General features: G+C 46.2%; 1 protein-coding gene across 3 annotated transcripts in view; it reads left to right on the top strand.

The window, feature by feature from the left end:
• STAU1 (staufen double-stranded RNA binding protein 1) overlaps nucleotides 1–19,518 on the top strand; it is a 54,772-nt gene extending 35,254 nt beyond the window's left edge. For all 3 annotated transcript variants that reach the window (XM_047851272.1, XM_047851273.1, XM_047851274.1), the window contains 9 exons: nucleotides 1,626–1,724; nucleotides 10,013–10,225; nucleotides 11,743–11,886; nucleotides 13,730–13,876; nucleotides 15,104–15,179; nucleotides 15,375–15,694; nucleotides 16,287–16,409; nucleotides 17,106–17,191; nucleotides 17,977–19,518. In XM_047851272.1, the coding sequence (XP_047707228.1) occupies nucleotides 1,626–1,724; nucleotides 10,013–10,225; nucleotides 11,743–11,886; nucleotides 13,730–13,876; nucleotides 15,104–15,179; nucleotides 15,375–15,694; nucleotides 16,287–16,409; nucleotides 17,106–17,191; nucleotides 17,977–17,992 (1,224 nt within the window). In that variant the 3' untranslated portion in view covers nucleotides 17,993–19,518. The remainder of the gene's footprint in view (nucleotides 1–1,625; nucleotides 1,725–10,012; nucleotides 10,226–11,742; nucleotides 11,887–13,729; nucleotides 13,877–15,103; nucleotides 15,180–15,374; nucleotides 15,695–16,286; nucleotides 16,410–17,105; nucleotides 17,192–17,976) is intronic.
• Nucleotides 19,519–19,977: the final 459 nt, after the last annotated feature.

Consider the following 19,977-nt stretch of genomic DNA (forward strand, 5'->3'; position numbering starts at 1 on the left):
AGAGCCCGACGCGGGGCTCGAACTCACGGACCGCGAGATCGTGACCTGGCTGAAGTCGGACGCTTAACCGACTGTGCCACCCAGGCGCCCTTATTGAACATACTTCTAAAAATACAGGGTGGGGCTTTATGTTTAAAACCTATTTAAAAGACAAAATTCAGCGGCGCCTGGGTGGCTCAGTTGGTCAAGCGTCCGATTCTTGATATCGGCTCAGGTCATGATCTCACTGTCATGAGATCCAGTCCCACGTTGGCTTCAGGCTCTGTGCTAGGTGTGGAGCCTGCTTAAGATTCTCTTTCTCCCTCCCCCTTTCCCTCCCAAGCTTATGTGCGCTCTCAAGAATGAACGAATGAATGAATGGATGAATTTATTTCAAACCAAACTTCTGTGGTGTCTTGCTTGAAGATTTCTGGCTGTAAGGATTCACTCATAAAAAGTCGGGCCCTCTTTCTGCTTAGGATTTAAGCAAGAAGAAAAGTATTTTTAGGTTAAAAAGCCACCAGAAATGCTGTGCAAATAGTTTTGACTAGGCAGAGAGTGAAGTGGGAAGAACATCATCATCATGGAAGGAGAGAAAGAATTAGAGTGTCTGGGATAAATTTACTTGTACAGGATTATATTCTTGATTGTATTAATGTTTTTTAACTTAGGGTTTCATTTCTTTTAGTTGTAGTTTGAAATACTGATCCAATGTAGGTATAAGATGTATCTGATAAACATAGGGAAATGCACAACAGATACAATCCTGGATAGTCCTACGTTTTGCCTCTTCAGCAGTTTTAGCCACAAGTTCTTGTCCGAAAGTTCTAATCTTGGAAATAGGATTGTACAAATTCCTTGATTAAAGAGTCTCAATAATACGAAGGAAAATTCAGCTCTCTAGCCATGACTTGGCGGGGGGGGGGGGGGGGGGTGTTGCTATTACTGAGCTTATCTGGATTCTCATTATCACTACCGCACATCTAGAATCCGTGTTGTCAGTTTGCACGGAGAAGATCTCCGCCCTGTCTAATCCCAGCTCTGGCTGGGGGACTGGACTGTAAGTGAACCTTGTTAGAAAGATAGTCTCAGCCTTTGTTCAGCAGACCTCATTAGTTTGCACCTGTGTTTTTGCTGGCAGCAGGAAGTGCGAGATTTTGTATGCAGTTTTGTAATTTGTTGCACTGCATCCTTGTTTTTAAAAAAGTGGATTTCCAGGGACTTTGTGTCCAAATAAGAAGCCTGCATACTTAAGTGGAGAGACTTCTAATTTGGACTTGCCATGTCCCTCACAGATCTGTCTGTATTCTGACTCTTTCCGAAAGGTAGCTTGCCAGTCCTCAAGGAAAGCTTTGGAAGTCCGTCCCTCTTCCTGAGCAGCTGTGGTGTGGCTGTGCCAGAGTCTGTTAGGTGTGGATTGTTTATGGTGGATTTACGAAGTACAAGCTGACCCAGATTGTTTGTGTTTTGTTTTGTTTTGTTTTAAACCTTTTAAATTCACTGACACACGGCACACAAGCCGCCTTGCTCACCGGGTTAGTGCTCACTCCATACAGCTAAGGTTCAGTGCTTTTAAGGTTTATCAGAGCTGGGGTGTTGATGTTTTTTCATAACAGTTCACTACTAAACAATTTTTCTTCCTTTAGGTGAATGGAAGAGAATCAGAAGAAGAAAATCTCAATAAATCTGAAATAAGTCAAGTGTTTGAGATTGCACTTAAACGGAACTTGCCTGTGAATTTTGAGGTAAGCTTGTTTTACATGTACGACTCGTTTGGAAAACACTGTTGGCATTCATCATTGGAATTTTTTTTTCCCCTAAAAAACATTGGAGTAATCATCACATACATGTGAACCTTCAGATTTAAGATTCAGACTTTATATTTAGCCAAAAAGCAGTATCGATTCTCTTCTTTTAGGGGTCATTAATTTAGGGACAGCCATGTCCCTCCACACAGTCCTTGGAAGGTCTCGGTAGGTCGGTCAAGCTCCTGGAATGGTTCTGAAGAATATTGTGTTTATGTTCTCATGTGTATTCCGGAGACAGGATCCATTGTTTTCAGAAGACTCTATTACTCGCAAAATGTTAACCTCCCTAAGAGTCCCTAGAAATTGTACAGTGTAGTTGTTAAAAAGGACATCAGTTTTGCGGCACCTGGGTGGCTCAGTCCGTTACTTGGCCAACTTTTTGTTTCGGCTCAGGTCATGATAGCATGGCTTGTGAAATCGAGCCCCACATGAGGTTCTGTGCTGATGCTTGAGATTCTCTCTCTCTGCTCCTCCCCAGCTTGCACACACTCTCTCTCTCAAAATAAATATTTAAAAAAGAAAAACATCAGTTTCATCCTTGTGTAGCTTTTGCCCTCTAATTCACCACTCTAATAACTTCATTTGTTGTTAGAGACTTTATGGTCTAAAAATAATTAATAGGTTGTTAGTTCAAAATGGAAAATGAGATACATTTAGTATATGTTTCCTTCAAAGACCCAGTGAGTCCAGATAGACTAGGCAGGTAAGGGAGGTTAAGTTTCCATTAGTGGTCTGACATGGTGAATTCTTTGCAATTCCTTTTGATTTCCATGCTTGGTTATGCAAGGTTGTGTTTTACTATATACAATGCAAAATTCTTTGTCAATGCTTTGGTCTTTTAGAGTTACAAAGACTATATTTAGTTTTTCAAAATGCTTTAAACTTGTACATTGTTTCTCTAAGCAAATGTAATGTGAGGTGGGGCATTTGCTTAAAACAATTTTAAGTGGTTCATAAATTTATTTTGTCCTATTCTTAAAGACTCCTTGAAGTTTATTATCCTGTAAAATAATTATGTAGCATTTTTGCAGTTACAAGTGATCCCCAAATTCATGCCTGGCCTTTATAACATATATACCTTCTCTTATTAATGTGCTCGTGCCCTACACTGGCTCCTGAGTTCAGGCCTTAATCTGTCAGCTGCATGATGATGATTTCTGACTTCTACCTAGCATTGCTTCCCGGCCTGCCATGGGACACAGGTGGGATGGGAAGTTCCACTTGGATCATGGGGCCATCCTGCATCCCCTTACACCCATCCCTGCCTCACCCTGGCAGGCAGGACCTGGTTTATACTGTCCGCCTCCCTGAGCAGAGCCCCAGATGGATCTAGGGCTGTATCTTGTCACCTGGCTCTATATCCCTTCTAGCCCTTCCTCATCTGTTGGGAGTGGGGCTGGGGAGAAATGAGATACACAGAATAACAGGGCTGGTTGTTGAGTGGGAACTAGGTGGGAGCTTCGTTCCAAAAAGCCACAAGGTCTCCCTGAGTACCTGTTGCAGGAAAGGGAAGAAATACTCCTTTTTTTTTTTCCTGGTGAAGGATTAGTGAAGCATGAGAATGGATTTTTAGAGATTATAGAAGGGGTGTCATGATTGTTGGGCGGGGGATGCCTAGCTTCGCAGGTCACCTCAAGATTACAGAGGTGACTTCTGGTGCCAGGACCCTGGTTCCCTGTGAAGCTTGCCACCTTTTCATGCTAGTCGTTGCCTTGAGAGTCACAGAGCTTTCTGGAACCTTAGTGAAGGAATGCCACATCTGTGGGAATTGGAGACCAGATTGCTTCTGCCCCACTTCCACTCTGTTTAGATTTCAGACTTCTGTTCAGGAATATGTAACCTATACCCAGGAACAGTCAAGGAGTCACAGAAAAGAAATGGGAGTGCCCTCTGGTGGGTAAATATCTTACAAGGTAATTTAAGACCTTAACAGTGTGTGTTGGTGGCATGGAATTTGTTAATGTGAGTACTTATGTTAAATAACTCCTATATCAAAGGTTCATATTGCTTCCATTGTTAGATTGAGTAAGGGCTTTCATTTTTTCTTTCCCACAGTTCTGTCTCTTGCACTTGGAAGATTGCCTGGCACATAACGGATGCTCGGGAAATACTGAATGAATGAATGAATGAATGAATGAACAGTTACTTACTATTTTTTTTTATAATTTTCAAAAAAATTTTGGAGAGAGTGAGCGTGTGCATACCCAAGGGGGAGAGGAAAGGGGGAGGGGGAGAGAGAGAATGAATGAATGAATGAATGAGAATCTTAAGCTGGCTCCACACTCAGCATAGAACCCAAAGTGGGACTCAATCCCATGACCTGGGATCAGCCGAAATCAAGAGTTGGGCACTCAACCGACTGAGCCACCCAGGTGCCCCAGAACAGTTGTTATTATTATTATTATTTTTTTTTTTTTTTACTAAGTTTTTAATAGTCAAACCTGTCACGTAGAAAACTGGGTTAGAAGTATTTAATAGGAGAAAAGAGGAGCTGTTCCTACAGTTCTTTAGGAAAAATGTATATAGCTTGACTTTTGATAAAATACATAGTTTTAGTTACAAAATGTGATGGTGTTGATTGATAAAGTCACTGGGAGGCAGTTGTGACCTCATCACACTAAATCCATTGGAGGTGAAGCTCCATATTTAGATTGGTGGCATCATGATGTGATATGAGTAGCCGATGAAAATGGTTGCCCGAAGGGCCAGGGTGGGGCTGTGCGTCTGAAGCATTCATTTGAAGCTGGTGCGTTTGAAGCGAGATCCAGGCGGTGGGAGGTGGTGAGTGGGGGGCGATTGGGAGCTCTGTCAAGTCCATCTGCTGGTACAGGTGTCAGCTGGTCCCTCTCAGCAGACCCCTTCCTTTGGGGGGCAGTGAAGGCCATTCTCTGAGGGGCTGCTTGTCCTCACCTTGGGAGCACAGCACCGCTGTTTCTTGGGCTTACTTGGTTTTCCTAGCCACTTCTTGAATATTTTATTTTGAAAGACTTCAAACCTGTGGAAAAGTTGGAAGGACAGTGAATTTAGCCTTCACTTAGATTTTTTAGTGATTAACATTTTACATTTGTTTTTTCTTTCTGTCAATATACATATTTTATTTTCTACCTGTTCTTGCTCTTGCTGCATCATTGGAGACCAAGTGGCAGATAGCATGATTCATAATATTTCAGCAAGTATCTTTTAGGGACAAGGACATTATCTTAAATAACCACAATCTAATCATCAAATATAGGAACTTGAGCATTGCTGTAGTTCTTACGTAACGTATGTCCTATATTCACATTTTGCCACCTGTCCCTGTCGTATCCTTTACAGAAAGTATTTTCTTCTTGTGGTATCCAGTGCAGGATCACACCCTGAGTCGAGTAGAGGCGTCTCTTGGTTTCCCTTTCATCTGGAACAGTTCCTCAGCCCCCCCCCCCCTTTTTTTTTTGACAGTTTTAAAAGTTACTTTGTAGAATGCCCCTCAATTTGGTCTGATTGTTTCCTCATGATTAGTTTCAGGTTATGCATTTTTTTGGGCAGGAAACCCACAGAAGTGAGCATCACATGAAGGCATTTTACTGTGTTAGTGACACTTGTTTCCTTGGTTTACATCAGATGCTTCACCTTAGGAGACTTTCTCTTTGTAATTCATAACCTTCGAGGAGCCTCTTGAAGGTTGTTCCCTAAGAGACCTCCCCAATGAATCTAGTCATTGATCATTCTTCCTGGCATCAGGGACTACTATGGTGCATTTTCTGCATTTGCAGGCTGACATTCCACATGAAGAACCTTGCACGACATTAATTTATATTAGCAGAGGTCTGCTGCTGCTTTTTTATTCAAGATGTTCATTATTGTCGTCAGTCATTAGGGGGTGTCCGGCTGGCTTAGTCGGTGGAGCGTGTGACTCTTGATCCTTGGAGCTTACATTTTAAAAAAAAGAAGGGGTGCCTGGGTGGCTCAGTTGGTTGAACATCCGGCTGGATCTCGGCTCAGGTCATGATCGCAAGGTTCGTGAGGTCAAGCCCACATGGGGCTCTGCTCTGACAGTACAGAGCCTGCTTGGGATTCTCTGTCTCTTCCTCTCTCTCTGCCCTTCCCTCGCTTGTGTGCACGCACACGCTCTCACAAAAAATAAACATTTTTAAAAAGAAAAAGGAGAAGAAAGAAAACCACAGATCGTTATTATCACTGTTCGTGTTGATACTCCCATTGCCATTCAGCTGGCTCCTGTGTCCTTTGACGTTCTCCTATGGGATGTTATTGGAAGTGAGGGGTTCGCTTTTTCGAGGTGTAATTTTCATGCAGTAGAATTCTCCCTGCTCCGGCATGTGCTTTGATGTGTTTTGATGAATGTAGATAGTTGTGTAAACAGTGCTGCAGTCACCACCTGAGACTTCTCTCACCGCAGAGCTGCCCTGACTCCCTTCGCAGCCCGTCCCTCTCCTCCGTCCTCGGCCTCAGACAACCGCTGGCCTCTTTCTGTCCCCACGGTTCTGCTCTTGTCACACACAACGTGACACAAATGGAATTACAAAATGGGATTATTGCCTTTTGTCTGGCTGCTTTACCTTAACACGGGTCTCGAGTGTCCTTGTTGCACAGATCAGTAGTTTCTGTGTTTATTGCTCGAGGAGTTCCCAGTTGCGCCCTGTTGGAGAACATTTGGGTTGCTTCTGTTGTTGGTGACAGTGAGTAGAGCTACCGTAAACGCACATGCACGTCTGTAGAGACGTGTTTTCGTGTCTCTTGAGTAAAAACTTGGGATTGAATTTGCTGGGTTGCATGATAAATGTGTATCTTTAACTTTACAAGATGTTGTCAAACTGTTTCCGGAGAGGGGGTATCGTCGTCCTTCCCCACGGCCGTGTGGGGGTGTCGTCGTCGTTCTGCGTCCCCTCCGACACCTGGTGTTGTCCGTTTACAAAGACTCGGTCCTTCTGGCAGGTGTGCGGTAGCAACCGGTGGCGGTGCAGTTGGGGCTCCGTGCGGCCCGGTGATGCCGAGCGTCTTTCTTGCGCTGCTTTGCCATCTGCGCGTCTCCCTTGGGGGAGCGTCTGTTCACACCTTCTGTCAGTTTTATTACTGAGTTTTTTATTTTTGAGTTTTGGGGGTTATCTACATATTCTGAATACAGCCCTTTTATCGGATAGGTATTTTCCAAATACTTTTTCCCAGCACGTGACTTGCCTTCGTATTTTTTAAACAGTATCTTCCAAACAGCAAAGAGATTTTAGCAAGGTCGCCTTTGCCTAATTTTTCTTTTATGTTTTGTCGTGGTTTTGTGCAACCTTAGCTACCTTTGCCTCACCGAAGGTCATACTCCTGTGTTTTCTTCTAGAAGTTTCGTCGTTTCAGCTCTGAAATTGAGGTTCATGATTCATTTTGAGTTACAGTTTTTCTGTGTGCTGTGAGGTGTTTTCTTCCTCTCCTGTTTGTGGGCCTCGTCATCCCTGCACACGTGCTCCTCACCACCCCTCTTCAGAGTCTGAGTGAACGTACTACCTTCTGGTGCAACAAAACGTTTTAGCTTTGAACTTGCCCCGCTCAAGCTTTGGTGCCAGTGGAAATGGAAATTCAAACAGAAATGGCCCCAGCTGTTCTGCGAGGAGCCCTGGGTCCCTTCCACAGAGAGTGGCACGTGGGGACCAGCAAGGGGTGCCAGGCGTGCTGGTTGCTGCCGGAAGGAGAGTCCTCGCTTCGAGGCCTTGTGGGCAGGTAACTCTAGAAGATCCCTGTATGTACCTTCACTTCAGTCCAGCATCATAGGCTCTTCCTCTCCATTCCGAATTTCATACTTAGATCTCCTGCCATCGGTCTGGTGAAACAAGCTTTCTCTGCAGGCAGGCACGCATGTCTTCTGTGCACAGCCCGTTCGATTTTACCTCTGTACAAGCCCGAGACTCACCGCCTGGGTCCAGATCTGGAGGGCTCCCGTAACCTCCAACCGTCCCTGTGCCCTTTTCACATTACCCACCCAGAAGAAGCTCTTTCTGATATAACTATAGCTTCATTTTCTTTGTTCTTGGACCTCACGTAAATAGAATGATATGATATGGATAGTTTGATGTTGAGTCTCATCTGCGTGTGTCAGTAGTTTTTTTCTATGTGGCATTTCACCATGTGAATGTAAAATTGTGTTTATCCATTGTCCTGTTGATGGACATGTGACTTGTTTCCACTTTAGGAACCATTGTGTATAAAATATAAAACCAAGTCTTCTTGTGTACATGTGCACCCAGAATTGCCAAGGCCCAGGGCAGGTGTTCAATAAAAATTGTCAAGCTGTTTCCCAAAGTGGTCGTACAGTATATGCTCCCACCAGCTGTTCTGTATCCTTGTGAACACTCGATACTCTCAGTTGCTTTGATTTCAGCCATTTGGGGGGTGTGGATATTATAGTATTGCATCGTGGTTTCAGTTTGCATTTCCTTGATGACAAACGGTGATCACTTTTTCACATGCTTATTGGCCACTTGGAGATCTTGTTTTGTAACGTGTGTGGTCAGGTGTTCTTTAATTGGGTAGTTGGTCTTTTTACTGTTCACTTGAGGTGTTTTTTCAGTATTCTGGGTATAAATCCTCTGTCAGGTACACATGTTGCAAATACTCTCTCCCCTTCTATGGGTTCCCTGTATTTTTTACACGTCATCTGTTGATGAGCGGTTTTGGTTTTGTTTTTGTTTTTTGAGAGAGAGAGAAGACAAGCGGGGGAGGGCAGAGAGCGAGGGAGACACAGAGTGAAGCAGGCTCCGGGCCCCAAGCTGTCAGCATAGAACCTGACGCGGGGCTCAGACTCACGAGCGTGAGATCATGACCTGAGCCGAAGTCGGACACTCAACCGACCGAGCCACTCAGGCACCCCGTGACGAGCAGTTTTTAATTTCGAAGACCTTCAGTTTTGTTTTCCTTATGGCTGGTACCTTGTGCTTTCAAGAGCTCTTTGCTACTCTCATGGTCATGACTTGTTCTCCTGTTTACTTTGGAGAGCTCTATAGTTTGAGCTTTCACATTTGGGTCTGTGTTCCGGCTCCAGTTACCTGTTTGTCGTGGAGTTTGAGACTGTGCTTCTCCCATGAGGATATCTAGTTGCTTTTTTTATTTAAAAGACTTTTGGTGCGCTGTGGTGTGTTTGCCAGAAATCACGAGACCATATGTGTGCAGGTCTGTTTCTGCATTCTGTTCTATTTTATTGATCTCTTTCTTTGCCCGTAAACAATACCGTGAGGGCACGGTTGCTGCAACTTAATGGGAAGTCTTGAAATCTGGTAGTGTGAGTCCTCTAACTTAGCTGTTCTTTTCAAGACCATCTGAGCTAATGTAAGCTGGAGTCAGTTTTTCTTTTCCCTCTGTGTGTTCCTGGAATAACTTTATACTTAGGTTTCTGTTCATACTCAATTTTAACGTTTCTCTCTCATCGTTGTGGACTTATTTTTTATATTTTAATATGTAAAACCAAAAGTCAAAACTATGCACAAAGATACATTCAGTAGTATCATGCTGTCCCCTTTCTACCCCAATCCCTCCCACTCGCTGTAGGGAACTAATTCTGTTGGTTTCTGCTTTATCCATCCTGTGTTTCTTTTTGCAAAAATAAGTATATAAACACACGTGTGTGTCTGTTTACATATAAGTGTGTATATACAAATCTTTTCTTTAACACAAAAGTTAGGTACTATATAAACTCTTTTGCAGTTTCTGCTTTTCTTACTGTGTACTGGAAATCCCTGCCAGTGCTTAGAAGTTTCTCGTTCTTTTTTGTGGCTGGATGCATAGCAGCCAGTATTTAATAAGCTCAGTCTTGGCTTGAGGCTCAGAGCAGATATTAAACTTGAACTCTTTATGTCGCAGTTATTTCTGGGCTTTGCTGGGACGGCTGCCTTCCTGCCATTTGCAGTGGGTCTCCCCAAACTCAGAGCAGTCTGTGACCTGGGGACACAGATGGGAGCCGTTGTGCTAGGAGGACGGGAGCAGAACTTGCTTCCCATTTCTTTGATGCTAAGTGGGACTGATCAGACCCAAGAATATTAAGAAGTCTGGAAAATAACGAACAAGGGGAGAAGAGCATTCGGGGTTATCACTGTTTCCTTTTGCTGACGCGTGTGCTCCCTTCATTTCACGGGTCTTACCGAAACTCCCCTTGGCCGGTGTTTCCCGGGAGGTAGTGCGCTAAGCAGCGTGCCCTGCCACTTGCAGGAGGTGTCTGTCGCGCTTTCGCTCAGTCTTTCCCTCTAAACCAGGTTGCCCGGGAGAGTGGCCCCCCCCACATGAAGAGCTTCGTGACCAAGGTGTCAGTTGGGGAGTTTGTGGGAGAAGGTGAAGGGAAGAGCAAGAAGATTTCGAAGAAAAATGCTGCCATAGCTGTTCTTGAGGAGCTGAAGAAGTTGCCACCCCTGCCCACAGTCGAGCGAGTGAAGCCCAGAATCAAAAAGAAAACAAAATCCATAGTCAGGGTAAGAACCTTCCCGAACGAAGAGGGTATTTCCGTTGCCCACAGACGGCTGGGGGCTTCAGAAGGCTCACTAGGTGGCGGATCCTGGTGACAGCAGATGGCCGCTGACGTGCCACCTGCCAGGCCGGGCGCCGGGGCCTCCACATGCAGCTCTCCCGGGAGCACTCCCTGTCAGGCGGACGCGACCCCGAGCTGGGGTGGGGTCGGCGGGGCCCCCGCAGGTGTGCGCACACATCTGCGGATGAGGGTGTGACCGCAGGAGTGGCGTCTGCAGACAGGACGGCGAAGTCGTCCTCGCTCCACCTCACCGCCCCTGGCACTGGTGTGAGTGTGGAGGAAAGACGTCTGGGGACAGGCGGACGGGTGAGACGTTTCACCAAACACCACCTGATTCTTTGGGATTTTTTTAAGCCGTGTCAGTGGACCTGCCCCCTCCTCCCCACCCAGAGAAGGGGCAGGAGTCCATTCGGGCATATTTAGGGATACTAGGGTCTGCTCTGTCACGACTGTCAATACGAGTTGACCCTTGAACAGCACAGGGGTTAGGGTTGCCGACCGCCCCCCGCCCCCCCCCCCCCCAACACACACTCACACACACACACACACACACACACACACACACACACACAGCGGAAGACCAGGGTTTAACTTTTTGACTCCCTAGGAGCATGACCACTAATAGCCTGTTGACCAGAAGTCTTACCAATAATATAAATGGTCGATTAACACATTTTATGTGTTGTATATTGTTATATACATATGTGTATTTTATGCTGTATTTGCACAATAAAGTAAGCGGGAGAGAAGAACATTATTAAGGAAGTCGTGAGGAAGAGAAAATACATTGAGTATACTATACTATAGTGTATTTATCAAAAAGAAAGAAAAAGAAAAACCTGCTTGTGCGTGGACCTGGCGGTTCAGACCCTTGCTGCTCAAGGGTCAGCTGTAGTTTGATGCTGTGTCAAGGTCAGGACACAAAGGCGAGCACTCTGCTCACTGCTGCACTTTCCTTTCTGCTCTTCGTATCCGCGTGAGTCTGTGGGTGAGGATTCTGTGGCGCTGAAGGTGGCCACTGGGAAGGAACGGCGGGGTTCTTGGGTGTCAGCTTGGGGTTTTTAAAAATAGTTTTTGGATGTTGAATCATTGCTAAGAAAGCTGGGGACCCATCTTTATAACAGACTTTCAGGGGAGTTTTAGGAATAGTGTTCTGTATTTCTTTTCTCCATTGTGAAGTTGTAATTTATTGTCAAAAAGCAGACATTAACGATAGTTGTCTGCTCGTAGTGAAATACTGATGTTGGTTTGCCAGGAAGACTTTTAAAAAAGTCAACCTCAGTGCAATCCTAGAAAGTCACTGAGCATCTTTTAACTTTAAAAAAGTTTTAAAAAGGTCTGATTAATTCGGGCCCTTAGATCAACATAAAAGTAATCTCTTGTCACGTCCCGATCTCTAAGTTGGCAAAGTCCTTTCTGCGATTAACATGGCACGTGGATTTTACGTTAATTGTTCCTCAGCTACAGAGCAGCACAGACTATGGCCAGGGGATGAACCCGATCAGCAGGCTGGCCCAGATCCAGCAGGCGAAAAAGGAGAAGGAGCCGGAGTACATGCTTCTGACGGAGCGAGGCCTCCCACGCCGCAGAGAGTTTGTGATGCAGGTAGGTCGGCGTGGGTTATGGGCAGACTTCCTCTGACCACATCCCATCTCGGCTGGGCCGGGTCCAGCGGCTGGATGCTTCCCTGAGGAGGCTGGATGAGGAGCTCTGGTCCAGTGGGCCCTGCTCCCTGCCATCAGGCGTTATCAATAGTAAGACCATGGCACTTGCAGTAATCTGACGCCTTAAAACATACTTGTGTGTGCACCACACGTGCTGCTGTATCAGCAGGTGGGAGCTTGGACATACCGCTGGAGTGTGTGAGTGCGAGGACTGTGGGATTGTGGGTGAACGCTTCTCTTCATTACATCTCCTTGAAGGTTTATATTATTCTTTTCAGAAGATAAATTTTACAAGTTATATCAGAGGATCTGTTCCTGTTCTCCTAATCCTTCTGTCAAATCTGGAGTCTAGGGTTGTTGGATCTTCCTTACATTGGGATTACACTTCATTCAGATGGGTGCAGAGTGTTTCTCCTTATGCTCATTAAACAGTTATTCATATGGGCAGCTCACTTTGATCGTGATTTGAATTTAATAGTGTTTTCTGGTGAAAAACCCAGTACTTAACTCTTGTGTAGCAGTTTACAACTTTGGAAGCACCGTCACTTAGCCTGCCCAGTCAGAAGGCCAGAAAAGTAATGGTCCTTCTGTGCTACCGAGGAGGATTGCAGCGTGCCAGGACAATCAGTCATTTGACCAAGATCAGAGCTGGTAGACAGCAAGGCCAGGATTCAACCCCCGAGCCCTTGTCGCTGGTCAGAGAAGGTTTCCTTGATTTTCAGTTCTGTGACCTGGGGCTTTTGGTTCTGGTCTGTGCTCAAGACCAGCATGGAAGGGGATTGTAAGCAGTGGTATATGCTGGAATATGTTTAACAATCAGCTGTCTTAGGGGTGGGTGGCACAGTGGGAAGGGGGCCGGGCACGTGTGCGTTTATGGATGTGTGTGTGTGTGTGTGTTATAAATTTCACTGACAAAGGATGCGTAGCATACAGTTTACAAATAATACATAAAATACATGTTCTCTTGACTGTCAATTTTATACATCTGTAACTTCAGTGTAACTGTCATCTTGAGTAGTATAAAGTCAGACTGCACACAAATGCTTCATTACTACTGTCCAGTTCAAGCAAAGAAGTTGCTCATGCTGCTGACAAAGGACTGTAGTCTTAGCATGGGTATTGACTGTCTTGTTTACATAAACAAGATGAAAGTGAAACAACAAAGAAATGTTGGAACTTGACTCGTTTTTAAACAATGAGTGACTTTATTGAATTGAATAATTTTCAAAGATTGGACAGACGTCCCCAGTTTTTTGTGCTAGTTACAGTGCCACGGCTGCGGCCTTGACACGCTTTTAAGCTTAATTTGCATTATTAACCTTTGCTCCATCTTGTAAGTCTGGAGTAGACAGCAAAACAACCGAGCGCTTGCTGCGCTGTATTCGCAGATCTTTGGTGTAAATACTCCCACCGTGGCACCTGGATCCCGGGGCTGGGAAGGGGAGCGTGCGGGAGCCCACCCCGGTAATATTTCCACTGAGCAGATGCCACGGATGCAGAGGACCTCAGAAGCACAGATATTTGTGAGATGTAGTCCCGTTAGGAAGTGACGACTTTCTTTAGCTCTGTTGGTCACAGTCGTTATAAGCTGCCGTGGTCTAGTGTGTCGGAGGGGCTGCCTTCATTGCGCGTCGCAGGCCGCCGCAGGCCCGCTCCGGGGCACCGCTGTTAAGCATCTAGCTTCTGACCGTTGCCGGGTTCTTTTGCCAGCACACCGATGCCTGACCGGTCTTTACTCTGAAGGCGTAAGCACTGGTCTGAGCCCTGACTTCGTCCTCATGCAGGTGAAGGTGGGAAACCATACCGCGGAAGGAACAGGCACCAATAAGAAGGTGGCCAAACGCAACGCAGCCGAGAACATGCTGGAGATCCTTGGTTTCAAAGTCCCACAGGCTCAGCCCACCAAACCAGCCCTCAAATCAGAGGAGAAGGTGACTGCTCGGGGCTGTGTCCTTGCTCTCTAATTGCAAGATGACCTCCTCGCCTCATCCTAGGGGACTCTGGCACCTCCAGGGCCAAGCTTCAGGGCAAGGCTTCATCCTGGCAGTAAAACAGCCCTGCTGAGCAGCGTCTTATCCATTTGGACCATTATAATGTGGTCAGAAGGGGAGTTGCATGTCCATGGCTCCAAGCGTGGCTCTGGGTTAAGTCGTTCTTGTTTCCGTATCTTTGTGGTCGGGACGCTTTGCTGGAGGGCAGCTTGCTCTTTCCATTTGTAGGATGCTAGGCGACTGGGCTTGAAGTTAACACGTCTAGTTCTGTCGTCGTGCTCTCATAGTGAGGCCTGCAGGAACGAGTTATCAACCTTAGGCTTCTGCTAGTTGGGGAGCAGCAGGCTTTGGGTTTTCTGGGACACCGGCACAGTGTGATTTATGGAACTAAATCCACAGTTTAGATTCGGGATTTCTTTTTCTTTATGAATTTAACACTAGATAAAAATCTTCAAGATTGGTAAGCGGTACCTTCAAGCAAGTTCTTGACTGAGCTTGTTTCCACGGAGAGGTCCCAGGACAGATTCACTCCCTGTGCCTGCCGTGTCCCCAGTGGGACATGGCATCTGCTGTGGCTGCAGACACTCGTCAGAGAATCTGCATAGATCCTGGACTTGGTGTTTGGGTGTTTCGTTCCAAAATCTGGTAGAGCATTCACAGCACCCTTAACCTTCTCAAAAAGGAGACCCGTGTTTGAGAAAATTTTCATCTCGTAACATTTGCCCCCCCCCCCCCCCCCTTGTTATCGTTGGAAATACCCCTTCTCTTTTAACTGGATGTTAGTTACACAGAGAGTCTAAGAGCTGCTTCCCCACCATGGGCTCTACCAGTGTAGCGTCCCCGGCTCCCTCCGGTTAAACGCTCCCCTGTCTTCCTGTGAGTGCAGAGTTCAGTACCTGGTTCCGTGTGCCTGTTGGCATCTCTTCAAGGACAGGCTGTGTGGGCCGGAGTGTCGCTGGGTGAGGGCAGGAGGCTGCCAGGGCGGCGGCGCGGGGGTAAGGCTTTCTGCCGATCACCTCTTCATATTGCAAAATGTTACAAACTGCAGGTCAATGCTGGTTGGAGCTTGTTTAATTTTAGACAGTAGGAACTAATTTTGCAAGAGTTTGATTTATGCTCATGGCCTTTTTTGTTTTTTTGTTTTTTTGTTTTTTTTTTTTTTTTAAGACACCAGTAAAAAAACCAGGGGATGGAAGAAAAGTAACCTTTTTTGAACCTGGCTCTGGGGATGAAAATGGGACTAGTAAGTGTGTTGTTAATATTGTCCTGATCTGAACTTGATTCTGGGATTTGTGTAGCTCCCGGAATGACGAGCAGTGTTGAGCTTTGTGTCATCCCCGTGCCGCTGTGTGCACCGAGGGAGGGCCAGCGGGTTGGAAAGTGTTTTCCCGGCGGCGTGTGTGGCCTCGTGTTGACCCGTCTGCATGTCCCTCCCTAGGCAATAAAGAGGATGAGTTTAGGATGCCTTATCTTAGCCATCAGCAGCTGCCCGCTGGGATTCTTCCCATGGTGCCCGAGGTTGCCCAGGCCGTAGGAGTCAGTCAAGGACACCACACCAAAGATTTCACCAGGGCAGCTCCGAATCCTGCCAAGGCCACGGTAACTGCCATGATAGCCCGTGAATTGTTATATGGGGGCACCTCGCCCACAGCCGAGACCATTTTAAAGAATAACATCTCTTCAGGCCACGTACCCCATGGACCTCTCACAAGACCCTCTGAGCAGTTGGACTATCTTTCCAGAGTCCAGGGATTCCAGGTAACTGTTAGACCTGAGCTGTGTGGTCTAGACATCAGTGTCGTCCTCTTTTTTGGGGGGTTTCTCTCAGGAAATGAGCCTCGTACCTTGTTTATTAAATCAAGGTCTTTATATAGGGGAAGGGGTGGTGGAGGGCACATGGTACCTAGGTGGTCCTGAGAAGGTCGGGGAGGTAAGGAAAGTCCCACGGGCCTGTACGGTGTAGAGTAACCTTGTCCTTTGGTAATAAAATTGTAAAAAATCCAAGCCAACCATAACAACAAAGCTGCTAATATTCGTGGTGGTTCTAGCAAGCACGGATTCATTGTGCTGGCCCTTTCTGCCTAGTAGAAAAGGGCACGGCTTCTTTCAGACTGGGGTCTCTGGGCAGGCGTCTGGGTTCCTGGAAGATTTCGGAAGCTAGGGCCCTGGTGCTTGTGGCCCTTGGTGCCCCCAGCAGCAGGCCCCCCGACGGCCTCTTGCCGACTGAGTGGGAGTTGGTGGAGCCTCCTCAGGTTGAGGGCAGGGAGAAAGAGGTGTCCTCTGCCTGTTTGCTGGGCCCCGTTTGTATTTGCCGCTTCCCTACCTGGCCTCAGTTTTCTTCTCCCCTCAGGTGGAATACAAAGACTTCCCCAAAAACAACAAGAACGAATTTGTATCTCTTATCAATTGCTCCTCTCAGCCACCTCTGATCAGCCACGGGATTGGAAAGGATGTGGAATCCTGCCATGACATGGTATGTTACCCAGTGGTCCTGGCTGCTGCCTGTTGCCGTCCTGGGGAAGAAGATAGGAAAAGGGCTCTCCCATAGCCTTTGGTTGTTTTATAGATTTCGTCTTTTGAAGCCCTCTTCCTTAGTTTATTGGATTGATTTCTCATCCTGTTTATCAGAATTCATCAGGTGTAGATACCCCTTCCCCTTCCCTTGCCTGTGCTGACCTGGGGGGTGGACTTGGATCCTGGAACACCTGCCTCCACATGCTGTATCCACAGAACCCCAGCCAGGCCCAAGTTCGGGCAGCTGTAGAAAGCCCCTTATTGTGGTCTGCTGTTCAGGTGAAACTCCTGTTCCGAGAAATACTAAAGCTGAGAAATGGCATTGATTAATCGGAGTAAACTGTGGTATATCCACCTGATGGAGTGTAAGGCATCGGTCAGATTAATGTCAAAGAAGGAAACGTGATAGGTTTTTGTTTTAAAGCAGGATACAGAATTTGTAGTCTGGTTACCACAAGGTTAAAAACACTGAAAGAAAATCTAATAAAATTAACAGAGGTTGTGATTCAATGAGGTAAACATGGATCATTTATTTTTTAATTTGTATTTTAAGTTAAAATTTCAAATGTTAAGGGAAAGTGTGATTTGGGGGGCGCCCTGTTTGGACCCTCATGGGCAGTGGCCGCACCTTGACTCTCCCTTTCGTCCCTGCCAGGCCGCACTGAACATTTTAAAGTTGCTGTCTGAGTTGGACCAACAAAGTACAGAGATGCCAAGAACAGGAAATGGCCCAGTGTCTGTGTGAGTGAGCCCGTTTACAGAAAGGCAGCTCTTTTCGTCATTTGCATTCAATTCAGACCGTCAGCTCAACTCAGTAGTGAAACTCACCTCAGTCCCTTTTCTGTCCCTTTCTTTCTCCCGAGGGGTTTCTAAGTAGTGGGCAGAGCGTGCAGTTTTTTTAAATTTTGAATAGGTAATACATTCACGTGGTTCAAAAATCAAAATTATTTTCAAAGGTGCACAGTGATCAGTCTTGCCCTCCTCGCAGTCCCCACCCACCTCATCCTCCCTCCCCTCCCACCCAGAGATCTTTTTTTTTTCTTCCAAGATTTTATTTGTAACATACAGTGTGATATTCCTTTCAGGAGTAGAATTCAGTGATTCATCACTTACATACAACACCCAGTGCTCATCAGAACGCGCACCCTCCTTAATGCCCGTCACCCATCTAGCCCATCCCTCATCCACCTCCCCTCCAGCAGCCTCCCATTTGTTCTCTCGTTAAGAGTCAGAGGTCGCATTTTTATTAGTTTATGTATCTTTCACATGTGTTTCTTTAGGCAAATACCATCCTGTGCTGCTTCATTATTTCTTCTGTCCCAGAGCTACCATACTACACATGCATTCTCCTTAGTGTTTTTTCACTTGGCGGTGACATCCTGACAAAACTTGAACCCCATTATCAAAACTGGGACCTGTGCTATTGGACTTCAATGTTGGCTAATTTCTTTTCATTTGTAACATGGGCTTAATTCCTTTAAATTTCAAAACTGGCATCATTTTTTCATTTTTCTTTTTCCTTGAAGGTGTGGAAGGTGCTGAACCTTTTCTGGCCACGAACCGTTGTTAAAACCCCAACATATATACTGAAAATACTGAAACTGCTTTGAGAATTTGGAATTTCTGATACCTCCAGTGGGCTGAGACACGTGCTGGGTAAAGAAGCAGAGGCGGCAGTGGTGACGAAGGCGGGGACGCAAGGAGGCAGTGTGGCTGCGCGTGCGCGGTGTTTTGTGCCACACGCAGGCAGCTGCTTGCTGAGGGGTGCTGCGAGGCCTGCCAAGCGGCCCTGGCTTGACCGGGAAACCAGCAGGCCCCGGCCCCTGGCACCTCGGTGCTCGGCTGTCGTCACCCTTTGGGCCGTGTTAAGGACACAGGAGAGAGCGCGCGCACCCTTTCTCAGACTGGCTCACGCAGACGCTTGGGACAAACCCTGGATACCCACGCCGGGGACAGGGGCCTTAGACCAGCCCCAGAGCCGAAAGCACCAGAGAAAATCAAATGCTTCCTACTCAGCGCCAACCATTCTAGTGTGCTACGGCCCCACCTCCGTGGTGCCCACACCGTCCCCACTGCTTTCTCTTCCAACAGATACGTACTCTTAGTTTTCTTATTTTCTTTTGATTGAAATGACACTATATAAATTTTCATTTGAGAGTTCCTCAATTGTATCTAGTTACATAGCACAGTTTAGAAACTTGTCCGAGACTGACCCTACTGGAAATCTAATCAGCAGAGATCATATCTGTGTGTATGTGGTTCCACATTCTTACTTTGTCAGACTGAGCCAGGACCGTTGCAGCGATGCGGACGATGTGCCCTCTGGTTCAGCTGCAACGGTCCTGGACTTGTCAGCATCCTGGATGAAGTCTCCCATGGTTGTATAAATTGGACAGTTTAGGAGTTTTAAACTTTAATGATCATTTGTTTCCTTTTCTGTTTTATTTTTGTTAATGCAACAGGACTTAAATGAATTTTGGTCTTTGTTTTAAAGATTATTAAAAAAAAAATTGTGTGTCTATACATATGGCTCTTGAGGACACGTGGCTTTCACACTACAGGATATGGTCTCTGTGTAGTACGTCTAAACCCGCAGATGGATTTTCCTGGAGTGCTTTGTACCGCTGTTACATCTCCATGTAGGGCGGCAGAGAGTGGCCTGTGTTGAGCTCCGAAACTGTTGCTTTTGATGTTGTGTTACTGTGCACAGAAGCGTGTGCGGTAAGGTCCTGCATATGGTCCAGATGAAAAGCACCGTAGTCTTGCGAGTTAAGTACTGCTTTTGTTCGATTCATTGTTTACGCTGGAATTTTATCTCCCCATGGAATGTAAGTAAAACATAGTGTTTGTCACCAATAAATGGTAATACTAAATTTTTTTTGTTAATTTATTCTCAGATGCCACTACTGCTAGGTAGGTCCCCTCCCAACCTACCTCCTACCCTTTTTTTTTTTTAAGGAAAAAACAAAACAAAACTTTGTAATGCTTGTGATTCTGTTTGGGCAAAATTCTGAAGATCTGAAATGACTTTATATCAAACCATTGATCAATAAACAGCTACTAATGAATTTTTGGTCCTTTCGAGCAGTATCTAAAGAAGTGAGGGAAGATGTGAGGGTGTGGAAGCGAGGCGTGTGAGCAGCCAGGTGAGGGGACAGGCCTCTCCTCTCCAACCTGACACTGTCACCCGAAGAAACGAGCCAGAAGAGGAGACTTCTCGACACTGTGAGTCTCACTTCCAGCCGGTGCGCTCACACTCGGAGGAGGACGGTGAGGCACTCGCTGCGTTCAAGCCTGGCTGAGGAGCGGGCCAGCGGCTTTCTGTTTAATTTTAGAAGATGCTCATAGAGGTGGTTCACTGTAAAAACCAGCCCGTGAGTGGGACCGCCAGGATGAGAGTGGTCAGAAGGTTATAGAAGAGTGCTCAGACACAGAAGGGGATTTGACGTCGCAGGGAGAAAGCAGGGAGAGTTTCTCAATTGTGTCTAGTTACATAGCACAGTTTAGAAACTTGTCCGAGACTGACC

Source organism: Prionailurus viverrinus, chromosome A3 (genome assembly GCF_022837055.1).
Source record: "Prionailurus viverrinus isolate Anna chromosome A3, UM_Priviv_1.0, whole genome shotgun sequence".
In the NCBI taxonomy this organism is placed as follows: domain Eukaryota; kingdom Metazoa; phylum Chordata; class Mammalia; order Carnivora; family Felidae; genus Prionailurus; species Prionailurus viverrinus.